Source organism: Phascolarctos cinereus, unplaced genomic scaffold (assembly GCF_003287225.1).
Source record: "Phascolarctos cinereus isolate Bilbo 61053 unplaced genomic scaffold, phaCin_HiC Scaffold_2;HRSCAF=192, whole genome shotgun sequence".
Taxonomy (NCBI): domain Eukaryota; kingdom Metazoa; phylum Chordata; class Mammalia; order Diprotodontia; family Phascolarctidae; genus Phascolarctos; species Phascolarctos cinereus.
The window spans coordinates 37,796,479-37,817,199 of record NW_027555625.1 but is presented as its reverse complement, the minus strand read 5'-3'; the positions used below and the strand labels follow the sequence as shown (position 1 = coordinate 37,817,199).

The 20,721-nt window shown below is 44.8% G+C and overlaps 2 pseudogenes and 1 gene segment (V, D, J or C); 2 read left to right on the top strand and 1 right to left on the bottom strand.

The window, feature by feature from the left end:
* Positions 1–8,132: 8,132 nt before the first annotated feature.
* On the bottom strand, positions 8,133–11,453 carry LOC110203592 (NEDD4 family-interacting protein 1-like; annotated as a pseudogene).
* Positions 11,454–14,265: 2,812 nt separating this feature from the next.
* LOC110203593 (immunoglobulin kappa variable 3-11-like) lies at positions 14,266–14,929 on the top strand. The segment is given in 2 exon segments: positions 14,266–14,375; positions 14,598–14,929. Coding segments are annotated over 2 exon segments (399 nt in total).
* Positions 14,930–20,092: 5,163 nt separating this feature from the next.
* On the top strand, positions 20,093–20,713 carry LOC110203591 (immunoglobulin kappa variable 5-48 pseudogene; annotated as a pseudogene). Its single transcript, XR_013484453.1, has 2 exons — positions 20,093–20,202; positions 20,425–20,713. The product of XR_013484453.1 is annotated as an immunoglobulin kappa variable 5-48 pseudogene (transcript).
* Positions 20,714–20,721: the final 8 nt, after the last annotated feature.

Here is a 20,721-nt window from a genome sequence, read left to right as displayed (position 1 = left end):
CTATTTCTCTGCTTTGGTATCAGGCAGAACAAGTCACACCCTCTTCCTCCTAAGAGCCCTATGAATGCTTGAAGGCAGTTATTACTTGTCCCCATGGTGACAGCTTCCCTGTTTCCTTCAGGCAACCTTCCTTCTCTTGGCCTCTGGTCCTTTCCCCATATAGGCTACCTTGCTCTGGCTGGACTCCAGCCTAAGTCCATTCTAAAATGGGGCAACCAGGAGGGAAAGCATTATTCCAGAGGTGCTCTAACCTGGACAAGACTAGAACACCCTGGGACCTATGAAGAAGTGGGTTACCTCCTCTTGACAGAGAAGAAATGGACACAAAGCACAGAGACATACATTTCAAGCATGGCTATTCTGGGGAATCGTTTTGTCTGACTGTTTATTTGGTTTCACTAAGGCAGAACACCATGAAAGCATTGGAGTCTGTCCAACACTCCCTGGAGTCTGGTCCTTCCAGCTCTGCAGGTGACAGGGCAGCCATCATGCCCGTGCTCTGATACAGCTTTTGTCATGTCCTTCCTACATTCACTGCAGTGGCTCCCCCAAAACCAGTGGGACCCTTCTTCATTTTTCTGGACATCACTAAGATGTCCAGACCACAGACACCACTAAGACACCACACGTGAAGCACATGGATCATCCACTGTTGTACCATTCTCTTGCCACCTGCCATATTTTTTGAGCGTACATTTGGCGTGATCTGCTTTATCTATCCTTTCTTAATAAGTCTTTGTTCTGTTTGCTCTTTCCTGCCGTGTGGCTCTCCATTGGTTTCTCTAAGCTCCATGAGGAAAATGAGACATATAAGGACTACAGTGATGTAAGTGAAAAGAAAAGCATCGCAACAAAACTGAATGCGTCATCACTGGAGTGACCAAGCTTGACCCGGGAGAAGAGCTGAGGAATGGGACCTTCTGCCCTTTAGGTTATATTCTGCTGATTTACTGGTTGGTTTTACTGAACTATTCCCCACTGCTTTATATTTTTTTAATGTTTGTTATAGTTCTCTGAATATAGGAACAGCCAGAGATAAATTTATAAATTGATTTAAAAAGAAAAGATATGAAAAAATTTAGCTCAAAATAAAGTATTCATAATATGGAATTTATGGATAGATCCATATGAATGGATCTTCTTGCTGAAAAGAAAAACAAATTAAAAACATTGCCCCCTTTTTTTTAGTTTTTGTGTAAGAGGGGTCTTACTGAGTAGAAGAACAAGCTGGGATATGTTACTAAATTAATATTAAAGTAAAAACAAAAACATTTAAAAAGCAAAGTAAGAAAATACTCATAGTATAGAACTTATAAATAGTTGTATACCCTTTTTGGAAAAAATAACATCCTTTACTCATCCCTGCCCACACATAGACCCTGCCTAAGTGTGAGAGGAGAAAGAACCATCACGCTGGGTTTGATTAAAGCTCTTTCAGGACAATGGGGTCTTTAGCTTCATTTTGAACCTCCAGTGCTGAGCACACATGTTAACTGATTTATGAATGGGATTGATCCCATGCTACCCCCCTTGCCTTCATCTCATTAATCTCCTGTGCTAGGCCCTTCCTCACTTTTCCTTGGCATCACAATCACACCAGCATAACCTAAAGACTACCTAAGAACTTCAGTGTTACAGAAACAAAAGTTGTCAATGAAGTTCAGTTTTTAAAAAACTATGTATTCTACCTCCTCTCCCCTCCTTCCTTTCTCCATAACCATTCCTCGCTCCCCACCAAGACGCCCATTTCTTTGGTTTTTATACAAACTGGTTCTAAACTATTAATCAAGGATTATTGCCCATTACTCTCCTTTATGAATTCTACATTCTAGTCAAGCTAGTCTAGGTGCAATGTCCTAAACATGGCATTCCATCTCCAGGGTGGGGCAGTGGAAAAAGGGGGGAGGGAATTTGAAGGTAAAAGAACTGGATTTGAACCACTAGCACAGCCACTTACTGGACTTTGGGCAAATTTCTTATCTTGTCAGTTTCCTCATCTCTAAAATGAGGGGTCTCATATCTAATTCCTCTTCCTCCTCCTCCTCCTCTTCCGCTTCCATCTTCTCTCCATCAACTTTGTCCCTAAATAGCCTCTGGACACTGTCAAATATTGTCTTGAGCTGGTTTTTTCCTTAATCTGCTTCTCTCTCTGTCCCATTTGCATGGGAATTCATTTTCCAAAGTTCCCAGATCATCTGTGTAGAGTCAAAGAGAAGAAAACTGAGCATTCCCTAGTTTAGAGGAGCCCATCCAAAGCATGGCTTCTTGTAGTACCCTTTTAATGAATGAATAAATTAATGAATTAAAAAATACTGATTAGGTAGTTAGGATGGATGAAACATGGTGCTAAGAGCTGGAGACCTAAGCAGAGCTGTAAAATGGCCCCTGCACTCTGGTAGCTCACACTGCAATAGGAGGAGATGTCCCATATTGAAGATTTCTGTTGCCAGTTGGGTGGAAAGGCCTCATAGTCCTCAGTGTACAGGAGGAAAATGATGATAATTAATTTTCCTTAATCTAATTTCTTTCAATCAAACCACATCAGTTTCTGAGGAACCATTTGCCAATGCCAAGGACTTTGGTAGCAGGATTTTCTTCAGGAGCTATGGTAATTGTGCAGATGGGTGAAACAATCCAGCAATATTTCATAAACACAATGAAATGACTCCCTTCTGTTGTATTGACTCTAATGCCTATAAATTCCTCCCTGATGATCAGTCATAGCAATCACTATGAACCAGTGGGGAGTAGAATAACAGTCATGAGAAACAGGTGGGTCTTTCAGACTAGAATGGAGGGTAACTAGACTGAGGTCACTGGACACATATGTGAGTCACTTCCAGGCCTGTCCCAGTCTGGTCCTGAGCTTTCTTGGCATGTTTGAAGTTTTCAAGGCTCGTGGTGACATGGTAAGATCTAACACCACTGGGACACCCCCAACCCAGGGTCACAGAAGGGGAATGCTGCACTCACACAGCTCAGGGTTCTGGGCTGTCCAAGAGGTGAGATCACTGGGGCCTATTCTGGGGGCAGAAGCCTCCTTCCCTGAGCTGTTTTGCATGGCTCACTCCCAGCCCCTGAAGCTACTGAGGAGTGCAGCTATAAAAAGGCAGCTGGGGAGGAGGGTGCTGGCCAGCTCAGAGCTCAGACACATGGACATGGGGTCCCAGGCTCTCCTCCTACTTTTCCTGTTGCTCTGGATCCCAGGTGAGTGAGGAAGACCAGAGACAGCCCTGCCTTTTGTCCTTCTGGGCAGAAGTTGGAATGTGTATGATCCTGAGGGTCAGAGAGATAACGTGGCTCTTCACTGGTGATCATGGGGGCAGGGCCCAACACAGGAAGGTTTAACTCACAAAACTGTCAAAGAGATTTCACCTGCTATAAATATGGATTTGCATTTTCTCACTCTTTACCTTGTGTTTGTGATTGCAGAAGCCCTAGGGGCCATTGAGCTGACCCAGTCTCCAGCCTCCCTGTCTGTATCACCAGGAGAGAGAGTGACCATGTCCTGCACGGCCAGTCACGGCATTAGCAATGACCTACACTGATACCAACAGAAACCAGGCCAGGCTCCTAGGCTCCTCATTAAACATGCTTCCACCCTGCCCGAGGGGATCCCCTCAAGGTTCAGTGGCAGGGGCTCTGGGACAGATTTCTCCCTCACAATCAGCAGTGTGGAGGCTGAGGGTGCTGCAGTCAATTGCTGTCAGCAGGACTATAGCAATCCTCTCACAGTGCTACAGTTCTGAACAAAAACCTGCCCAGGCAGCAGCTGAGGGAGGCATCACTGCCCAAGGGCTTCTCCTTCCCCTCAGCTGGGTCAGGGGCAGCTTGTCTGGGCTCCCTCAGGGACTCACAGGAAGATGCTGTGGCTGTGACCAATTCTGACCTTGATTTCTTTTCCAGCCAAAAATCATGGAGTGTCAAAATGTAAAAATTAGATGACACCCCAAAGGTGGGTTTCTTTAACTGATACCTGACCAAAGGACCCCTTTCCAAATCCTCAACAAGTGTTCTATAGTTTTGCTTGAAGACCTCCAGGGCAGGCAGTCTGGCTATCTAGGGAGCTAGGTGGTAGTAGACAGAGTCAGGTATTTTGTCAAGAAGACCTGAGTTCAAATCCAGCCTCAAACACTTAATAGCTGTGTCATATAGGGCAAGTCATTTAATCTCTGTTTGTTTTAGTTTTCTTACCTGTAAAATGGGAATCATAATAGCACCAACTGCTAAGGTGCGTGTGAGGACCTAATGAGATAATAACGATAAAGCATTTGGCACTGTGCCTGGCCATTAGTAAGCACTACAGAAACCTTACCTCTTTCTATTATTATTACCACCTCCAGTAATGGATCATCAATTACACTTTTAAATGGTTCTCATTACCTGTTCTTAATTTAAGTCTAAAGGCTGCCTCTCATGCTTCACTTCTATTTCTGTGCTCTGGTACCAGGCAGAACAAGTCCCCCCTCCTCCTTGCATCAGCCATTTGGATGCCTGGTGCTTAGCAGGTACCTGATGCATATTGACTGAAAGACCATCAATATAGCATGATTATACTCAGATTTACAGGACAAGCAAAAAGTCCCAGGAATATCCTGCCTAAAACTCCTATCATCCTTATGAAAGAAAAAATGTGGCAAAACTCCAGAAAGAAAGTATGTCAAGTCCCAAGGAATGGCTCAATATCACACAAGACCTAGCAGCTTCTGGCAAAAACCAGAGAAATCTTAGAAACAATAATACAATTGGCAATAATCTGAAAAACAAGAACACTTTAGATGGCAAATCTCAGTTTGATCATGCAGGAACAAAACACACTTTTATTGGAATAGGGGATATCAAGTACTTTGGATGAAAAAACAGCTGAGTTTTTCCCCCACAGCTGGGACAGAGACAGATTGTCTGGCTTGTCTTGGGGAGGTTTTTCAGGCCTCATAGGAAGATGCTGAGAATGACTAATTCCTATTTTCATTTTATTTTTCATGAAATGATGGAATGGTTGCACCTGTCATTTCACTGGGCTAGGAAACTCCTGGGTGAAGAAGCACCCATCATGACCCCTCTCCTCTTCCTCTCTGTCCCAAGCTTTCCTATAACTCTCCATCTCTACAGTCACCAGGGTCCTAACCTGAGTGTCATCCTCAACTCCTCACTCACACTCACCTGAGATGACCAACTTCTTGTCAGGTCTTATCACTCATACTTTCACAATGGCTCTCACATATACTAACCCTTCTTCTTGAGGACCTCCCCCGTGGGGGAAATACTTCCCTCCAGTAGAGTTTATCACTGACACTTTGACACAACTTTCATTGCCTGCAGGCAGCTAGTTGGTGCAATGGCTCAAACATTGGGCCTGCAGTCAGGAAGACTCAAGTTCAAATCCACCCTCACACAGTTACTAACATTGTGACCCTGGGCAAGTCACTTAACCTCTGTCTGTCTCAGGAGGACAGGCTCCTCCACTGTCAAACGGAGATAATAATAACTCTTAGCTCCCAGGGCTGTTGTGAGGATCAAACACAGGAATATTCCTACAATAGAACTTTCCTTGCACAAGCCAAGATCGCCTACCTGGGGGCACCCTGCTATCTGCAGCTCCCTGTCACGAAAAGTGGGAGCAGCCTCCTGAATTCCCTGCCTGCTAGGAAAGTGCTGCAGCTTGAAAGAGGCCACACTGGACAATTGCTTTCTTCCCTGTTGCAGCTCTTTGCAGATGCAGATCAGTAGGCAGAGGTCCCCCCAGCTCACCCATGATCACGTGCCATGAGCTGAAGTGCTGAAAGGGAAGGAGGATTCCTTCCTTCCTCAGCTCTTTTTCCCTCAGGCCTGGGGCACTGATCTTCAGTCATTTGTCCTCATTTTCAGGGCAGGAGGTGATCTCTACTGGATCAGGAGTTCAACTCATGGTGTCTAAATGTCCAGGATCTCAGCCAGGGTGTGGCAGCCTGCCAACCTGGCAAGGAAAACCTCAGATGCCATGGCTGCAGGGATATAAACCAAAGTGGGATTGGGGATTAGGGACTAGGGACTGTACTCTATAGGAGTTTAGCTAAACTGTGATGCTACTGCCCTCCCCAGAGACTGAGAGACTGTGTGTATGTGTGTGTGCACAAGGAGGAGGGAGAGAGAAAATGGAGCTCTATGTGCTATTCATTTATTTGTTGACACATCTTTAAAGTAAATATTTCTTTGGAAAAGCTAAACTGACTATTCATGGCTAAATGAAATTGGAGTGTAGAAAACCCTTCTAGACTTGTAAGTGATACCATCACTGGTGGCTGGAGTCAATGGCTGGGAACTTAGACAAAGACAACCCCCCTTAAAGATACCATAAAACCCTGGAGAAGGTGAAAGATGTAAGGTCCCTGGCCTTCAGGCAGTGGGGACCTGGACAGTGACTGTTGTATTTGTAAATCACTTAGCACAGTGCCTGGCACATAGTAGGGGCTTAGGAAAGGCTTGTTTTCTTCCATAGGTACCTTGTCCTTACTTCAAGTATTAAATCTGCCTCTCTTCAGCTTCTCCCTATTGCAGGAGTTTCTGCCACTGGTGCCAAGCAGAACAAGCCACACACCTCGATCCTGTGATAAACCTTTGAAGGCTTAAAGGTCTCCCTCCACTCCATCCTGGTGCCCCATATATGTTCTGCAGGCCAAGCATCCCACCTTCCCTCCACTGATCTTCTTAACTCAACGTGGGCTCCAATCCATTCACCATCCTGACTATTCCTCTGACTGCCTTCTAGCCATGGGCGCCTGGAAACAGACAAAACCCAAAGTATTCCAGAGATGACCTGCCCAGGGAAGGACACAGCACACTGGGATGGACTACAACACAGTGCCATAAGATGTGGCTGTCTGTTTAGGAAATATGCACTGGGATCTGTTCCCTCTAATTATGTAGATGTCTACTTGCCATTCAGGCATTAAAGTGATTTTCCTAAAGTAGAGTTCTGATCTTGTAACTGATGGGGTTGGGATCTGGGCTCCACAAAGGAAAAACCCTTGACTTTCCCACGTGGCTAAATCCTGGCATTAGCCTAAGACTATAATCCCTTCAACGGCCTTTCATTGTGGCTACACCCAACCTCCCCTCCATTGTCTTACTCCAGGTGGCCCATGGCCATTTCCCACACTTAATCCTAGCTATGCTCCATTGTCCAGGTCCCAGGAGTTCTATTCACCTTAGCTTACTGGCCATTCCCATCCAGAACTCCTTAGGCCCCTCCTCCCATCACCCCAAACTACTTGGCAACTCCTAGATCCCTCCCACAGCCTTTCTGTATGTAAACTCCGTCTTGTCTCCATTAAGATGTTTAGATGCTTATAATCTAGCTAGGGCTGGGATTCCTATAATCTAGCTACTGCTGGGATTCTTATAATCTAGCCACTGCTTACTCATGTTCAGACTCCTTAAGAGTCTTCCAAATATGATGGATGTTAAAATAAACCTTGTCTTTGGCTGAGAAAAGGCTTGGGTCGAATTCTTTTGGACAGGACCCGTGTGTTCTGATTTTGGAGTCCCAGCACCCCTGAACCCCTAAACCGCATCATAACCATTTCACTCATCCCCCAACTCATTAAACTCCAGTGGCCTAGCATTCTCTAATTCCTCTTAATCCCAGTGCCTTCCCTCTGTAATTATTTCCAGTTTATCTGGTCCATAGCTTGATTTATATAGATTTCTTTACCTGTTGTCTCCCCCACTAGATTGTAAACTCCTTGAGGGAAGCACTTCTTTTGCCTCATTGTGAACTTCTAGTGCTTAGCACAATTGCTAGCACACAGTAGGTGCTTACTACATACTACTTACTGATTTATGAATTGATTGATCCCATGCTATACCCCCTTGACCTCTCCTCATAGAAATCCATCTCGTGGGGTCAGTCTCATGTACTAGACCTTCCCTCACTTCCTCTTGGCACAATCAGACCAGTGTAACATACAGACTAGCCAAGCTCTTAAGTGTTATAGAAACAAAAGATGTCGATAAGAAGGTGTTTTAAAATACTGCCCGTCCTTTTTTTTTTGATCTTAAACACTGTTTATTTATTTTTTAAAGCAAGTGATTATTTCTTCTGTGCTTTGAGTATTGATTCACTTCCTGCTGGTGTCCTGTTGTTTCTTGAGAGAGAATTCATTGATGCACGAAGATATTTGCCAGAAAACGTCTTCAGCAAATAAAGAGAACTCTGGTCCTGGGGAGGGTTGAAAAAGTATCTGGCATCTTCCAAACCTTTGCATAAATGATAGATCCTCTAAGAAAGAGGAGAATGCCTAATATAAGGAAAACCCACCAGAGCTAATACTGACTATCAGAGTAGCTAGGAAAATAAGTGGAAAACCTGACAATCAAGATCCACTTAATTAAAGATAAGCCACACTCCAAAATGGCCCCATATCTTCCTGTAGCTGAGGTGGTCAGACAGAAAGACAGCAAAAACCCAATACAGTTAAAGAGGAATGCCATGAAAAAAAAGTTAACATGAAGATGCCATCAGGTCCTCTGTTCAGGTGGTTAGCATCATCAAAATCATCCCTTGCTACAAAATCATCGTCTTTCCCAGGAACCGAGGGAGAGCCTTGGTTCTTTCTGCTTCATCATAAGTAGGCAAAGTGGTAGCCACCTTGTAAGAGGGGAGCTTAGGAAATCCATATTCATTTTTTTTCAGCCAAAGACAAAGTTTATTAGAACATTGTCATATTGGGGAGGCTCTTAACGAGTCTGAACATGAGTAAGCAGTAGCTAGATTATAAGAATCTAAGCCTTGGCTAGATTATAAGAATCGAAGCATCTTAATGGAGACAAGATAGACCTTATATACAGAAAACCTGTGGGATGGATCTAGGAGTGGCCAAGTAGTTTGGGGTGATGGGAGGAGGGGCCTAAGGAGATCTGGATGGGAGTGGCCAGTAAACTGGGTTGAACAGAACTCCTGGGACCTGGACCTGGACTATGGAGCCCAGCTAGGATTAAGTGTGGGAAATGGCTAGGGCCATAGGGAGGTAAGATAATGGAGGGGAGATTGGGTGTAGCCACAGTGAAAGGCCAGTTGATGGGATTATAGCCTCAGGTGAAAACCAGAGATTTGGCCATGTGGGAAAGTCCAGGCTTTTTCCTTTTTGGGGTTTAGCTCCCATCCTCCTCATTCCGCCCTCAAATAAATGGGACCCAAATTCTTTTGGGGTAAGGTCCTAAGGTCTCAGATTTTGAAACTGCTTCCTGATGGCAAGGGGCTTACAGCTGTCCTGCCTTGAGGGGGTCCCAAGGAGGAGGATGACTGGAACTGAGCACAGGCTGCATCCAGGGAATGATGGGGGAGCATTGGCTGGTACCTGCTGTTTGCTACCAACTGTAGGTGAATGGCCCATAGTCTGGAAGACACACATCTGACAGAAAAAACTGCATGGCCCAGATTCAGGGCCCAACTTTGAGAGGATTAAACATCCTTAGCTCTGTTTGGATTCAGATAATTAAGTTTTCCAACCATTCAGTATCAAATCTGTCTCATAGGCAGACTTAGGAATAGCCAGGTGGGTAACATTCCCTTTCAAAAGAACATAATGGGCAAACTGAGTGTAAGAAAGATTTTAGGGGGTTAGGATTCCCCAGAAAGAAGAAAAATTCCAAGACCTTGGGATAGTCCCTCAGCCAATCAGAAAGCACTCCAAAAACAACTAGTTCTTAAGAAAGCGCCCTAGAGGCCAAACCTGTTGCAACCAGCCTGGTTCAAGGATGGACTTCGACCTGGTAAAGGCTTTTCTCCACTGTGTTTCTTTAATAAGCTTATTGAATATGAACTGACACATCCCAAGTGTGGAGATAGCTGCCATTTTTTACCACAGGACCCATGAAGTGGGTGGAGTTAATATAACATGGACAAACAGGCGATGAGCTGTCCAGGAAGGGTGTAACTCAGATGAACCAGACCCATAGGAGCCCTGATGGGTGAAGTATGGATCTTACCAGTGCCCATGTGCTACTAATGTGCATTGTGCCCACTTCTCTCTTGAGAAGTGTAATAAATGATTCTTCACTCACTCTAAGCTTAGTTTAATTTTTAACTAGAAGGCTGTATTTCTATAAGGTCTTGTTTCTAATACATAGAATCAACATGTCATAGATAACAGTTAAAACTGCAGATTTAAAAGAGCAGGCTTACCAAGTTCAGGGACCACCTTCTTTACCTTGAGCAGGATGTGCTGAACCTGGGTGATGCTTCCAGGCAAAGGTTGCCCCAGGGCCCAAGGCCATTGCCAATGGGGCCTATGCTGTAGCTGCTGCCCCTCCCACCTCCTTCCCTTCCCAGGTGGGGGAGGGTGAAATCAAAGGTGAGGGATAAAGGGTGAAACTCTCTTCTCCTATGAGAGGGGTTAACAGATACCCTCTTGACTCAAGGGAAGGGAGTGACCAGGTTGTACACGTATTTCAAAAATTTTTAATGATCAATCACAAAACCTCCAGAATATGCCAAGATAGTTTTAGCTGTTCTAACTTTCCCTGTAACCTCCATGAAGGAGGATTCAGAGGTGCAGAGGGAAGGGAATAAGTAAGCCTCGGGGAACCAAAAAGCAACTGCAGTTTTCCCCAATTCCCTAGTGCCAAGGGAAAGGACAGAATTGAGCATACACTTCCTAATAAGTTGTCCGTCCTTGTCCTCTATGCTGTGGAAGGTGTACCCAGATCCATGGCCTTGAACTGAATGAGTGCAACAAGAGCATGAGAGCGTCAGGCAGAGTGTGAGACAGCCTCGTAACTGTCTGCCAGAACAGCACCTCCAATCCTTGGTGCTTGGAGAGCAACCCCAACTGCAGAGCAAGAAAGGAGGGGGGAGGCTTACATACCTTCCAGTCTTGGTGGAGAAGAACTTGGGGTTAGGCAGTTTTCCCATACAGGCCACCAAAATGATGCGGTTCAGGGGCTCAGGGGTCTTGGGACCCTAAAATCACAACACGTGGGTCCTGTCCAAAAGAATTTGACCCAAGCTTTCTTTCAGCCAAAGACAAGGTTTATTAGAACATTGTCATGTTGGGCAGACTCTTAAGGAGTCTGAACATGAATAAGCAGTGGCTAGATTATAAGAATCTAAGCCCAGATTCATTTTTGTAGTCAAAACGTGCTGCACTCTGCAGAGACGCTGCTGTACAAGGGACGAGCAACACTAACAAATTGCTCAGGCTCTCCAGACCCTTCCTCACTCTGCAAATACTGGAATCTGCTGCTGCTGCTGTGCTTGGCTGCCACAGCCATGCTGCAGCCACGAGGGCACAGAGGCGGCTGTGGGGACTGTGATGGGGCTGCTCTCAGAGAGAGCCAGAGGATGAAGAGGGCTGAAAAAGGGAGCAACAGGCAAGGCGAGGATCTATGGGTGGCCCCTACTGGAAGCATTCAGAGGCTGCAGACAGTGCAGCTGTCCAAGCACAGCCGTGATGTCTCCTCCAGCCTTCTTTTCTTCACACCTATCCCACACTCCCCACCAAGAGCATTTTCCCAATCTGGTTATCTCACCTGCCACAGGAAGCCTTCTCTAATTCTTCCTAGTTCTATCCTGTATATAGCATGCTTTGTATGGAGTTGTTTAAAAGGATTCCTTAGCAATGTTTTGAATCTCCAGTGCTTAGCACAGTGCCCAGCACATATCAGGCATGTATTACAAGTTAACTGTGCTGCCCCTCTTGTCCTGTCCTCATACAAATTCATCTCATGGGGTCAATCTCATATGCCAGCTCCTTCCTCACTTTCTCTTGGCATCCCAATCACACCAGCGTAACATGGCGACTTGCCAAGGATTTAACTGTTAGAGAAACAAAAGATGTCAATAAAGATCTATTCTTAAGAAATAAATATTCTCCCTCCTCCCCCACCCCCATCCTTTCTCAACACTCATCCCCCACTCCCTGCCAAGAGGACTCCTTTATTTGGTTTTTCACTCTGGTTCTAACTACAAATCAAGGATGGCTGCACATTACTCTCCTTTCTGAATTCTAAATCCTAGTCAAGCTGGTCTGGGTTTAATGTGCTATACATGGTATTCCATCTCCAGTGTGGGGCAGTAGAAAAAGTAGGGGATTGGATTTGAACAATTAGCACAGTCACTTCATAGACCTTGGAAAAATTTCTTCATCTTGTCCATTTTCTCATGTATAAAACAATGGGTCTGAAATCTAACTCCTCTTCTTCCTCCTTCTCTTCCTCTTCATCTTCCTCCTTTCTCCTCTTCCTCCTCTCCATCTGCTTTTCTCCTTAAATAGCCTCTGGATACAGTCAATTAGGGTCTTGAGCTGTTTTTATTTTCTCACTCTACTTCTCTATCTCCTTCTGCCTCTCTGTCTCTCTGTCTGTCTGTCTCTCTCTGTTTTTCCCAAACCCCACTCTCTCTTTCATGAGAGCATCATCAATGAGGTGACACGGCTTGTAATTCTTCTTTAGAAAATGCTGAAGATGAATTTATGACCCAAACTGGTATCGCCCTTGAGGTCCGGCTTTTTCCACTTGGCAAGCGTATTAAACATTTGCCCACTTTTCAAGTTCTTTTTGCCTCCTTTCTATGACAATAAAATTTCATTGGATGAACTTTCATATGAAGTCATTGTATTATAGGTTGATTTAGTTTATAGTTAGTTCTGAAGTATCCTAGAACTTCTCTACAGTTTCTTCTAGATTTGAACTCAGGTCCTTCTGACTTCAAGGCCAGGTCTCTATCCACTCTACCTCCTAGCGGCCACACCTAGAAGCTTTGTAGAGGAAACTGTGGATACTCCGATTGCATGGGAATTTATACCCCAAAGTGCCCAGATCGCCTGTGTAGAGCCAGCAAGGAAGAAAACTGTGATTTCCCTGGTGCACAGGGGCCAATCCAAAACATCACTTCATAGAGTACCCTTTTCATCAATGAATACATTCATGAATTTAAACAAATACTCATTAGGCTGCTACGATGGAGAAAACACTGTGCAAAGAGCTGGAGATCCAAGCAGAGCTGGAAGATGGCCACTGCTCTCCAGGAGCTCACCCTGCAGTAGGGGGGAGATATCTCATACTGGAGACTTCAGCTGCAAGTTGGATGGAAAGGCCTCATGGTCCTAAAGGTGTGACAGCAAAGACATGGCAATTCTTCTTCATTGATGTAATTTCTTCCAATCAAATCATATCAATTTCTGAGGCTAAACCATTTGCCAGTTCCAAGGATTTTGGTGGCTGGAACTTTCTTCAGGAGCTGTGGTAATTCTGCAGAGGGGAGAAAATATCTAACAACATTTACATAAATGCTAAGAAATGACTCCCTTAATGCAATGGAATACTATTGTGCTATAAGACATGATGAACAGGCTGACTTGAGAAAGACCTGGAAAGACTTGCATGGTCTGATGCTGAGTGAAGTGAGCAGAACCAAGAGAACTTTGTATACAATAACAGCCACATTATGTGATGACTAATATTGATAAACTTAACCCTTCTCAGCATTACAAGGATCCAAGACATGTCCAGAGCCCTCGTGATGGAGAATGCTATCCACATCCAAAGAAAGAACTATGGAAGTTGAATCGCTATCCTTTTCTTTTCTCATCTGTTGAGTTTTGTTTCCTCTTTCTGATGGTTCCTCCTATTGGTTTTAATTTTTACTTCCCACCTTCACTAATGTAAAAATCTGTTTTATAGAAATGCAAATGTATAGCCTATATCTGATTGTGGGCCATCTTGGGGAGGGGGTGGGGAGGAAGGGGAAGAAAAATGTTAAAGTCAAAAGCATGTGGAAGTGATTGTTGATACATCAAAACAAATTAATAAAATTTAAAAAATTTAAAAAAGAAAAAAAAGAAATGACTCCCTTCTGTTGCAATGACCCTAATGCCTACAAATTCCTTCCTGATGATTAGACAGTCATAGAAATCACTGTGAACCGGTTAGTCAGAGTGTAATAAGAATTATGAGTGATGAGAGGGTGCTTCAGGCTAGAATGGAGTGTAACCCTGTTAAAGACACTGCACACATATGTGACTCAGCTCCAGGCTGGTCCCCGTCTGGTCCTGGGCTTTCTTGGCACCTTTGAGTTTTTCAGGGCTGCTGGGCAATTGGTAGTATCTAACACCACTGCAATACCCCATTCCCAGGATCCCAGAAGGGCAATGCTGTACTCACACAGCTGAGGGTTCAGTGATGTCCAAGAGGTAAAATCTCTGGGGCCTGTCCTGTTGGCAGAAGCCTCTCCCCTGAGCTGTTTTCCATGGCTCACTCCCAGCCCCTGAAGCTACTCAGGAGAGCAGCTATAAAAAGGCAGCTGGGGAGGAAGATGATGGGCAGCTCAGAGCTCAGGCACATGGACATGGGGTCCCAGGCTCACCTCCTCTTTTTCCTGTTGTTCTGGATCCCAGGTGAGTGAGGAAGAGCAGGGACAGCCCTGCCTTTTCTCCATCTGGGCAGAACTCAGAATGTGTATGATTCTGAGGGTTACAGAAAATGTGGCCCTTCACTGATGATCATGGGAGCAGAGCCCAGCACAGGAAGGTTTAACTCACAACACGGCCAGAGATTTCTCCTAATGTGAATATGAACTTGCATTTTTCTCACTCTTTACCTTGTGTTTGTGACTGCAGATGCCCGAGGGGCCATTGAGCTGACCCAGTCTCCAGCCTCCCTGTCTGTGTCTCCAGGAGAGAAAGTGACCATGTCCTGCACAGCCAGTCAGGGTATTAGCAATTACCTACACTGGTACCAACAGAAACCAGGCCAGGCTCCTAGGCTCCTCATTAGGTATGCTTCCACCCTGCACGATGGGGTCCCCTCGAGGTTCAGTGGCAGTGGCTCTGGGACAGATTTCTCCCTCACAATCAGCAGTGTGGAGGCTGAGGATGCTGCAGTCTACTACTGTCAGTATGACTATAATTATCTCCCCACAGTGCTACAGCTCTGAACAAAAACCTGCCCAGGCAGCAGCTGAGGGAGGCATCACTGCCCCAGGACTTCTCCTTCCCCAACAGCTGGGTCAGGGGCAGCTTGTCTGGGCTCCCTCAGGGGGAGATTTCTAGGCCTCAGAAGATACAGCTGTGATGAAATCTGACCTTGATTTCCCAGAAAAGAAGTGCATAATCTCATGATTCAATGACCCCAAAGCTGGGTTTCTCTAACCATACATGACCAAGATTCCCTTTTCCAAATCCTCAGTAAGTATTCTTAAAGACATTGCTTGTAGACCTCCAAGGCAGCAGTACTAGCTACCAAGGAGATGCAGTGGAGAGAGGATAGTTATGTAAGACACCTGGCCTTCAATCACTGGGTAAAAGGGCAATAACTGCTCTATGTGTAAATCACTTAGCACAGTGCCTGCCACACAGTAGGGGCTTAGGAAAGGCTTGTTTTCTTCCATAGGTTCCTTGTCCTTACTTCAAGTATTAAATCTGCCTCTCTCCAGCATCTCCCCATTGCAGGAGTTTCTGCCTCTGCTGCCAAGCAGAACAAGCCATGCACCTCGATCCTGTGATAAACCTTTGAAGGCTTGAAGGTCACCCTGCAATCCATCCTGGTGCCCCATGTTCTTGTGCACAACTAATTCATCTCGCCACTAGAACCAGGATCCTATACTAACTTTGAAGGGATAAGACCAGCTTAACCTTCTATCTCGAATGCACATTGATGAGGCGGAGACAAGATGGAAGCAACTCCGTCTATTTTTAGCAAAGCACTTACTTATATAGTAAAATAACAGGAACTCTTTCTCAAGTTACAATGATGCATAGCCCATGCTGTGCTCAAGGACAGTGCATGCACATCCTGTGCATTTATCTGACTCCAATCCCAGAATAGACTGCTAATGATCATACAATAACTAGGGGAATTAAAGACTGTTACAGATCCATACAATGGAGCACCGAACCAGGTGACCTTTGCTCAAAAATCAGACACCTCTTGAACAGCCTGTGGCCCTCTACATCCTTATAGATCCCTAACACCATGTATGTTCTGCAGGCCAAGCATCCCTGCTTCCTGCCACTGATCTTTTTCACTCCAACCCTACACCATCTGGACTATTTCTCTGGCTGCCTTCCATAATTTCGTGGTTCCTCCTATCACGGGGCACCTGGAACTGGAAAAACAAAACAAAACTATTCTAGAGATGACCTGCCCAAGGGAAGAATATAACACACTGGGTTCAACTAAACCATGGCACCATAAGATGTTGCTGTCTTTCTTTAGGACAGGGTAAAATACACATTGGGATCTCTTCCCTCTAATTGTGTAGATGACTCAGCCATGTCCACTCAGCCCATTCAGGCAGTAAAGTGACTTTCCTAAAGTGCAGGTCTCATCTTATAACCATCCTCCTCATCCCCCAACTCAATAAACTCCAGTGGCCAGCCTTCTCTAATGCCTCTTAATCCCAGTGCCTTCCCTCTTTAATTACAGCTTGTCAGGGCTGCCTCAGGGGGAGGTTTCTAGGTCTCACAGGAAGATAACTGTGACTGTGGCATATATGGCAAGTCACTTAACTTCTTTTTCTCCTACTTTTCCTACCTATAAATTGGTGATCATAATAGCAGCAACTGCTAGGTGTGTTGTGAAGACCTAATGAGATGATAATGATACAGTGTTTGGCTCTGTGCCTGGTACTTAGGAAGCACTACAGCAATGTTACCTCTATTACTATTACCACCTCCAGTAATGGATCATCCATTACACTTGTACATGGTTCTCATTACAGAAGTCTCTTCTTTAGTTTAAGTCTGAAGTCTGCCTCTCTGCCCCTCCACCCTTCACTCCTATTTCCCTGGTTTGTTATCAGGCAGAACAAGTTGCACCCTCTTCATTGTCACAACCCCTTGGATGTCTGAAGGCAGTTATTATATGTCCCCATGGTACTCCCCCAACCTGACCTTCCCTGTCCCTTCAGTAAACCTTCCTTCTCTTGACCTCTGGTCCTTTCCCCATCCTGGCTGCCTTGCTCTGGCTGGACACCAGCCTAAGTCCGTTATAAAATGGGGCAACCAGGAAAGAAGTGTTCTAATCAGGGCAAGACTAGAAAACCCTAGGACCTGTGAAGAAGTGGGTTACCTCCTCCTGAAACAGAAGAAGTGGACACAAAGTACATAGAAATACATTTCAGGCATGGCTGCTCTGGGGATTCGTTTTTGTTTGACTATGTTTATTTGTGGATTCACTAAGGCAGAATGCCATGAAAGCATTGGCATCTGTCCAGCACTCACTGGAGTCTGGTCCTTCCAGCTCTGCAGGTGACAAGGCAGCCATGCATGCCCATGCTCTGATACTGCTTTTATCACGTTCTTCCTAAGTTCACTGCAAAGGCTCCCCCCAAACCAATGGGGCTTTTCTTCAGTTTGGGGGAAATCACCAGGACACAGTGAAGCACATGGATCTTTCAACAGCTGTCCCGTTCTCTTGCCACCTGCCATATTGCTTCAGCTGACATTTTGTATGCTCCACTTCATCCTCCCCCTTCTTAATAATTCCTTGTTTCTGTTTATTCTGCCCTGCCATGTGCCTCTCCATTGGCTTCTCTAAGCACCATGAGGAAAAGGAGACCTATAAGGACTGCAGTGATGGAAATGAAAACACAAACATCTCAACAAAACTGAATGCTTCATCCCTGGAATGACCAAGGTTAACCTGGGAAAGGAGTTGAAAAAATGGACCTTCCTCCCCTCATTTTATATCGTGTTGTTATAATACTTGGTTTTACTGAAATGTGCCTCCCTACTCCTTATTTTTAGTATTGCTATACTCTTTTAAGTATATGTTTTCTTTTTTAAAAGGGCCCTAGAGAATACAAGAGCAGGCTAGGATGTGTTTGTAAATTAATATAAAGAGTTTAATGTAAAAATATTAAATAAAAATAAAGAAAGTTATAAAGTACAGGAAGAAAAGTAGTCGTATTATAGAATTTACAAGTAATTGTATAATTGTTTTTGGAAAAAAATGACATCCCACAGTCTCCCACCCACACACACATAGACACTGCCTAAATGTTAAGGAAGAGAGAACCAAATGGGATACTCAGGAGTTTGGAAGAGAAATGTGATTAGAAGACACAAGTGTTCATGATCCCAATAGCAAGTGAGTGACCCTTTTTGCATGAGAGGCCTGATGACAAAGAAGATCTCAAAGGAATGGAAGGTCTCTGAATCCATATAGACAAGGGCCATGCTTTAAAAAAGAGTTCTAAACTGAAACATAGAAAGAACATTTCCCTTAACACCAACAAAACACACACAAAAATGTATCCTGCAGGATACTGTGAATTTCCATTTCCTACACTTTGGCTTAAAAAACACTATGTGATAAACCATACACTTCATTTTCTATACATCCTACTTTTCTGTACTCCCTTCTAAATGTCTTCTGTTCTCTTCAGTGCATTTTTTAAAAGTTTTTACCGAATTTTTTTCAGCTCTATTGCTAACCTCACTTACCCCTGACTTTTCCTCCCTTCCCCACCAATTAAAACAGAAAGAACGAAACAGAAAAACCAACAACCTTGTGAGAAATAAACATAGTCAAACACAAGGAATCCACACAGTAGCTATGTTCTAGAATGTGTGTCTCTGTTCCTTGTGGCCAATCACTTCTCTGCCAGGAGGTGGGTAACACACTTCATTTTTTTGGTGTCCCCCATGCCTGGAATACCCTCCCTCCTCATTTCCACCTACTGATTTCCTTTATGTCTTAACTTAGACCCCATCTTTTACAGGAAACCTTTCCCAACACCTCTTCATTCTGGTGCCTTCCCTCTGTTAATTCTTTCCTATTTATCTGAATATAGTTTTTTTCTATATCTTCCTTGCCTGTTGTGTCTCCCATTAGATTGTAAGCTCCTTTAAGGCAGGCATTATCTTTTGTCTCTTTTTGCACTCCCATTGCTTAGCATAGTGCCTAGGTACTTGATAGATACTGACTAAAAGACCAACAATATAGCATGATTATACTCAGATCTACAGGATAAGCAAAAAGTCCCAGGAATATTGTGCCTAAAAGTCATATCATCTATATGAAAGAAAAAAATGTGACAAAACCCCAGAAAGAAAGTATTTCAAGTTCCAAGGAATGGCTCAATATCACACAAGACCTAGCAGCTTCTAGCAAAAACCTGAGAAATCTTGGAAAACAATATTCCTAAAGGCAGTAATCTGAAAAACCAGAATACTTAGATGGCAAACCTGAGTTTGATCACACAGAGAAAAAAACTCATTTTTATTCAAATAGAGGGTTATCAAGTACTTTGGCTGAAGAGACAGAGCTGAGTCTTTCCCTCACAGAGGGATAGAGACAGATTGTCTGGGCTCCCTCAGGGTGAGGTTTATCAGGTCTCAGAGGAAGATGCTGACACTGACTAATTCCTATTTTCATTTTTCCCCTGAAGTGATGGAATGGCTGCACCTGTCATTTCACTGGGCTAGCAAACTCCTGGGTGAAGAAGCACCCGACATCGCTACTCTCATCCTCCTCTCTGTTCCAAGCTTTCCTATAACTCGGCAACTGTACAATCACCCAGGATTCTGACTTGATTGTCATCCTCAACTCCTCTCTCACACTCACCTGAGATGACCAACTTGTGGCCAAGTCTTATCATTTATGCTTTTACAATGGCTCTGATATAGGCTAACCTTTCTTCTTAAGGAACTCCCCTGTGGGTGAATACTTACCTCCAGGAAGAGTTTATCACTGACACTTTTATGCAACTCTCATTGCCTGGAGGCAGCTAGTTAGGACACTGGCTCAAACCTTGAGCCTGTACTCAGGAAAACCCAGGTTCAAATCTATCCTTAGATAGCTATTAGAATTTTCACACTGAGCAAGTCACTTAACCTTGGAATGTTCAACTTCAAGGCTGGTCCCAGTCTGGTACTGAGCTTTCTTGGCATCTTTGAGTTTTTCACGGCTTATTAGCAGTGGGTAGGATCTAACACCAATGGGACATCTCCATGCCAGGGTCCCAGAAGGGGAATGCTGCACTCACACAGCTCAGGGTTCTGGGCTACCCAAGAGGTGAGATCACTGGGGACTGTCCCATGGGCAGAAGCCTCCCCCCTGAGCTGTTTTGCATGGCTCACTCCCAGCCCCTGAAACTACTGAGGAGAGCAGCTATAAAAAGGGATCTGGGAAGGAAGATGCTGGGCAGCTCAGAGCTCAGGCACATGGACATGGGGTCCCAGGCTCACCTCCTCTTTTTCCTGTTGCTCTGCATCCCAGGTGAGTGAGGAAGAGCAGAGACAGCCCTGCCTTTTGTCCCTCTGGGTAGAAGTCAGAATGTCTGTGATCTTGAGGGTCAGAGAGAAAATGTGGCACTTCATTGGTGATCATGGGGGCAAGGCCCAGAACAGGAAGGTTTAACTCACAACACGGCCAGAGATTTCTCCTGCTGTAAATATACACTTGCTTTTTTCTCACTCTTTACCTTGTTTGTGATTGCAGATGCCCAAGGGGCCATTGAACTGACCCAGTCTCCAGCCTCCCTGTCTGTGTCTCCAGGAGAGAAAGTGACCATGTCCTGCACGGCCAGTCAGAGCATTGGCACCAACCTACACTGGTACCAACAGGAACCAGGCCAGGCTCCTAGGCTCCTCATTAGATACGCTTCCACCCTGCACGATGGGGTCCCCTCGAGGTTCAGTGGCAGTGGCTCTGGACAGATTTCTCCCTCATAATCCTCAGTGTGGAGGCTGAGGATGCTGCAGACTACTACTGTCAGCAGAGTTATAATTGGCCTCT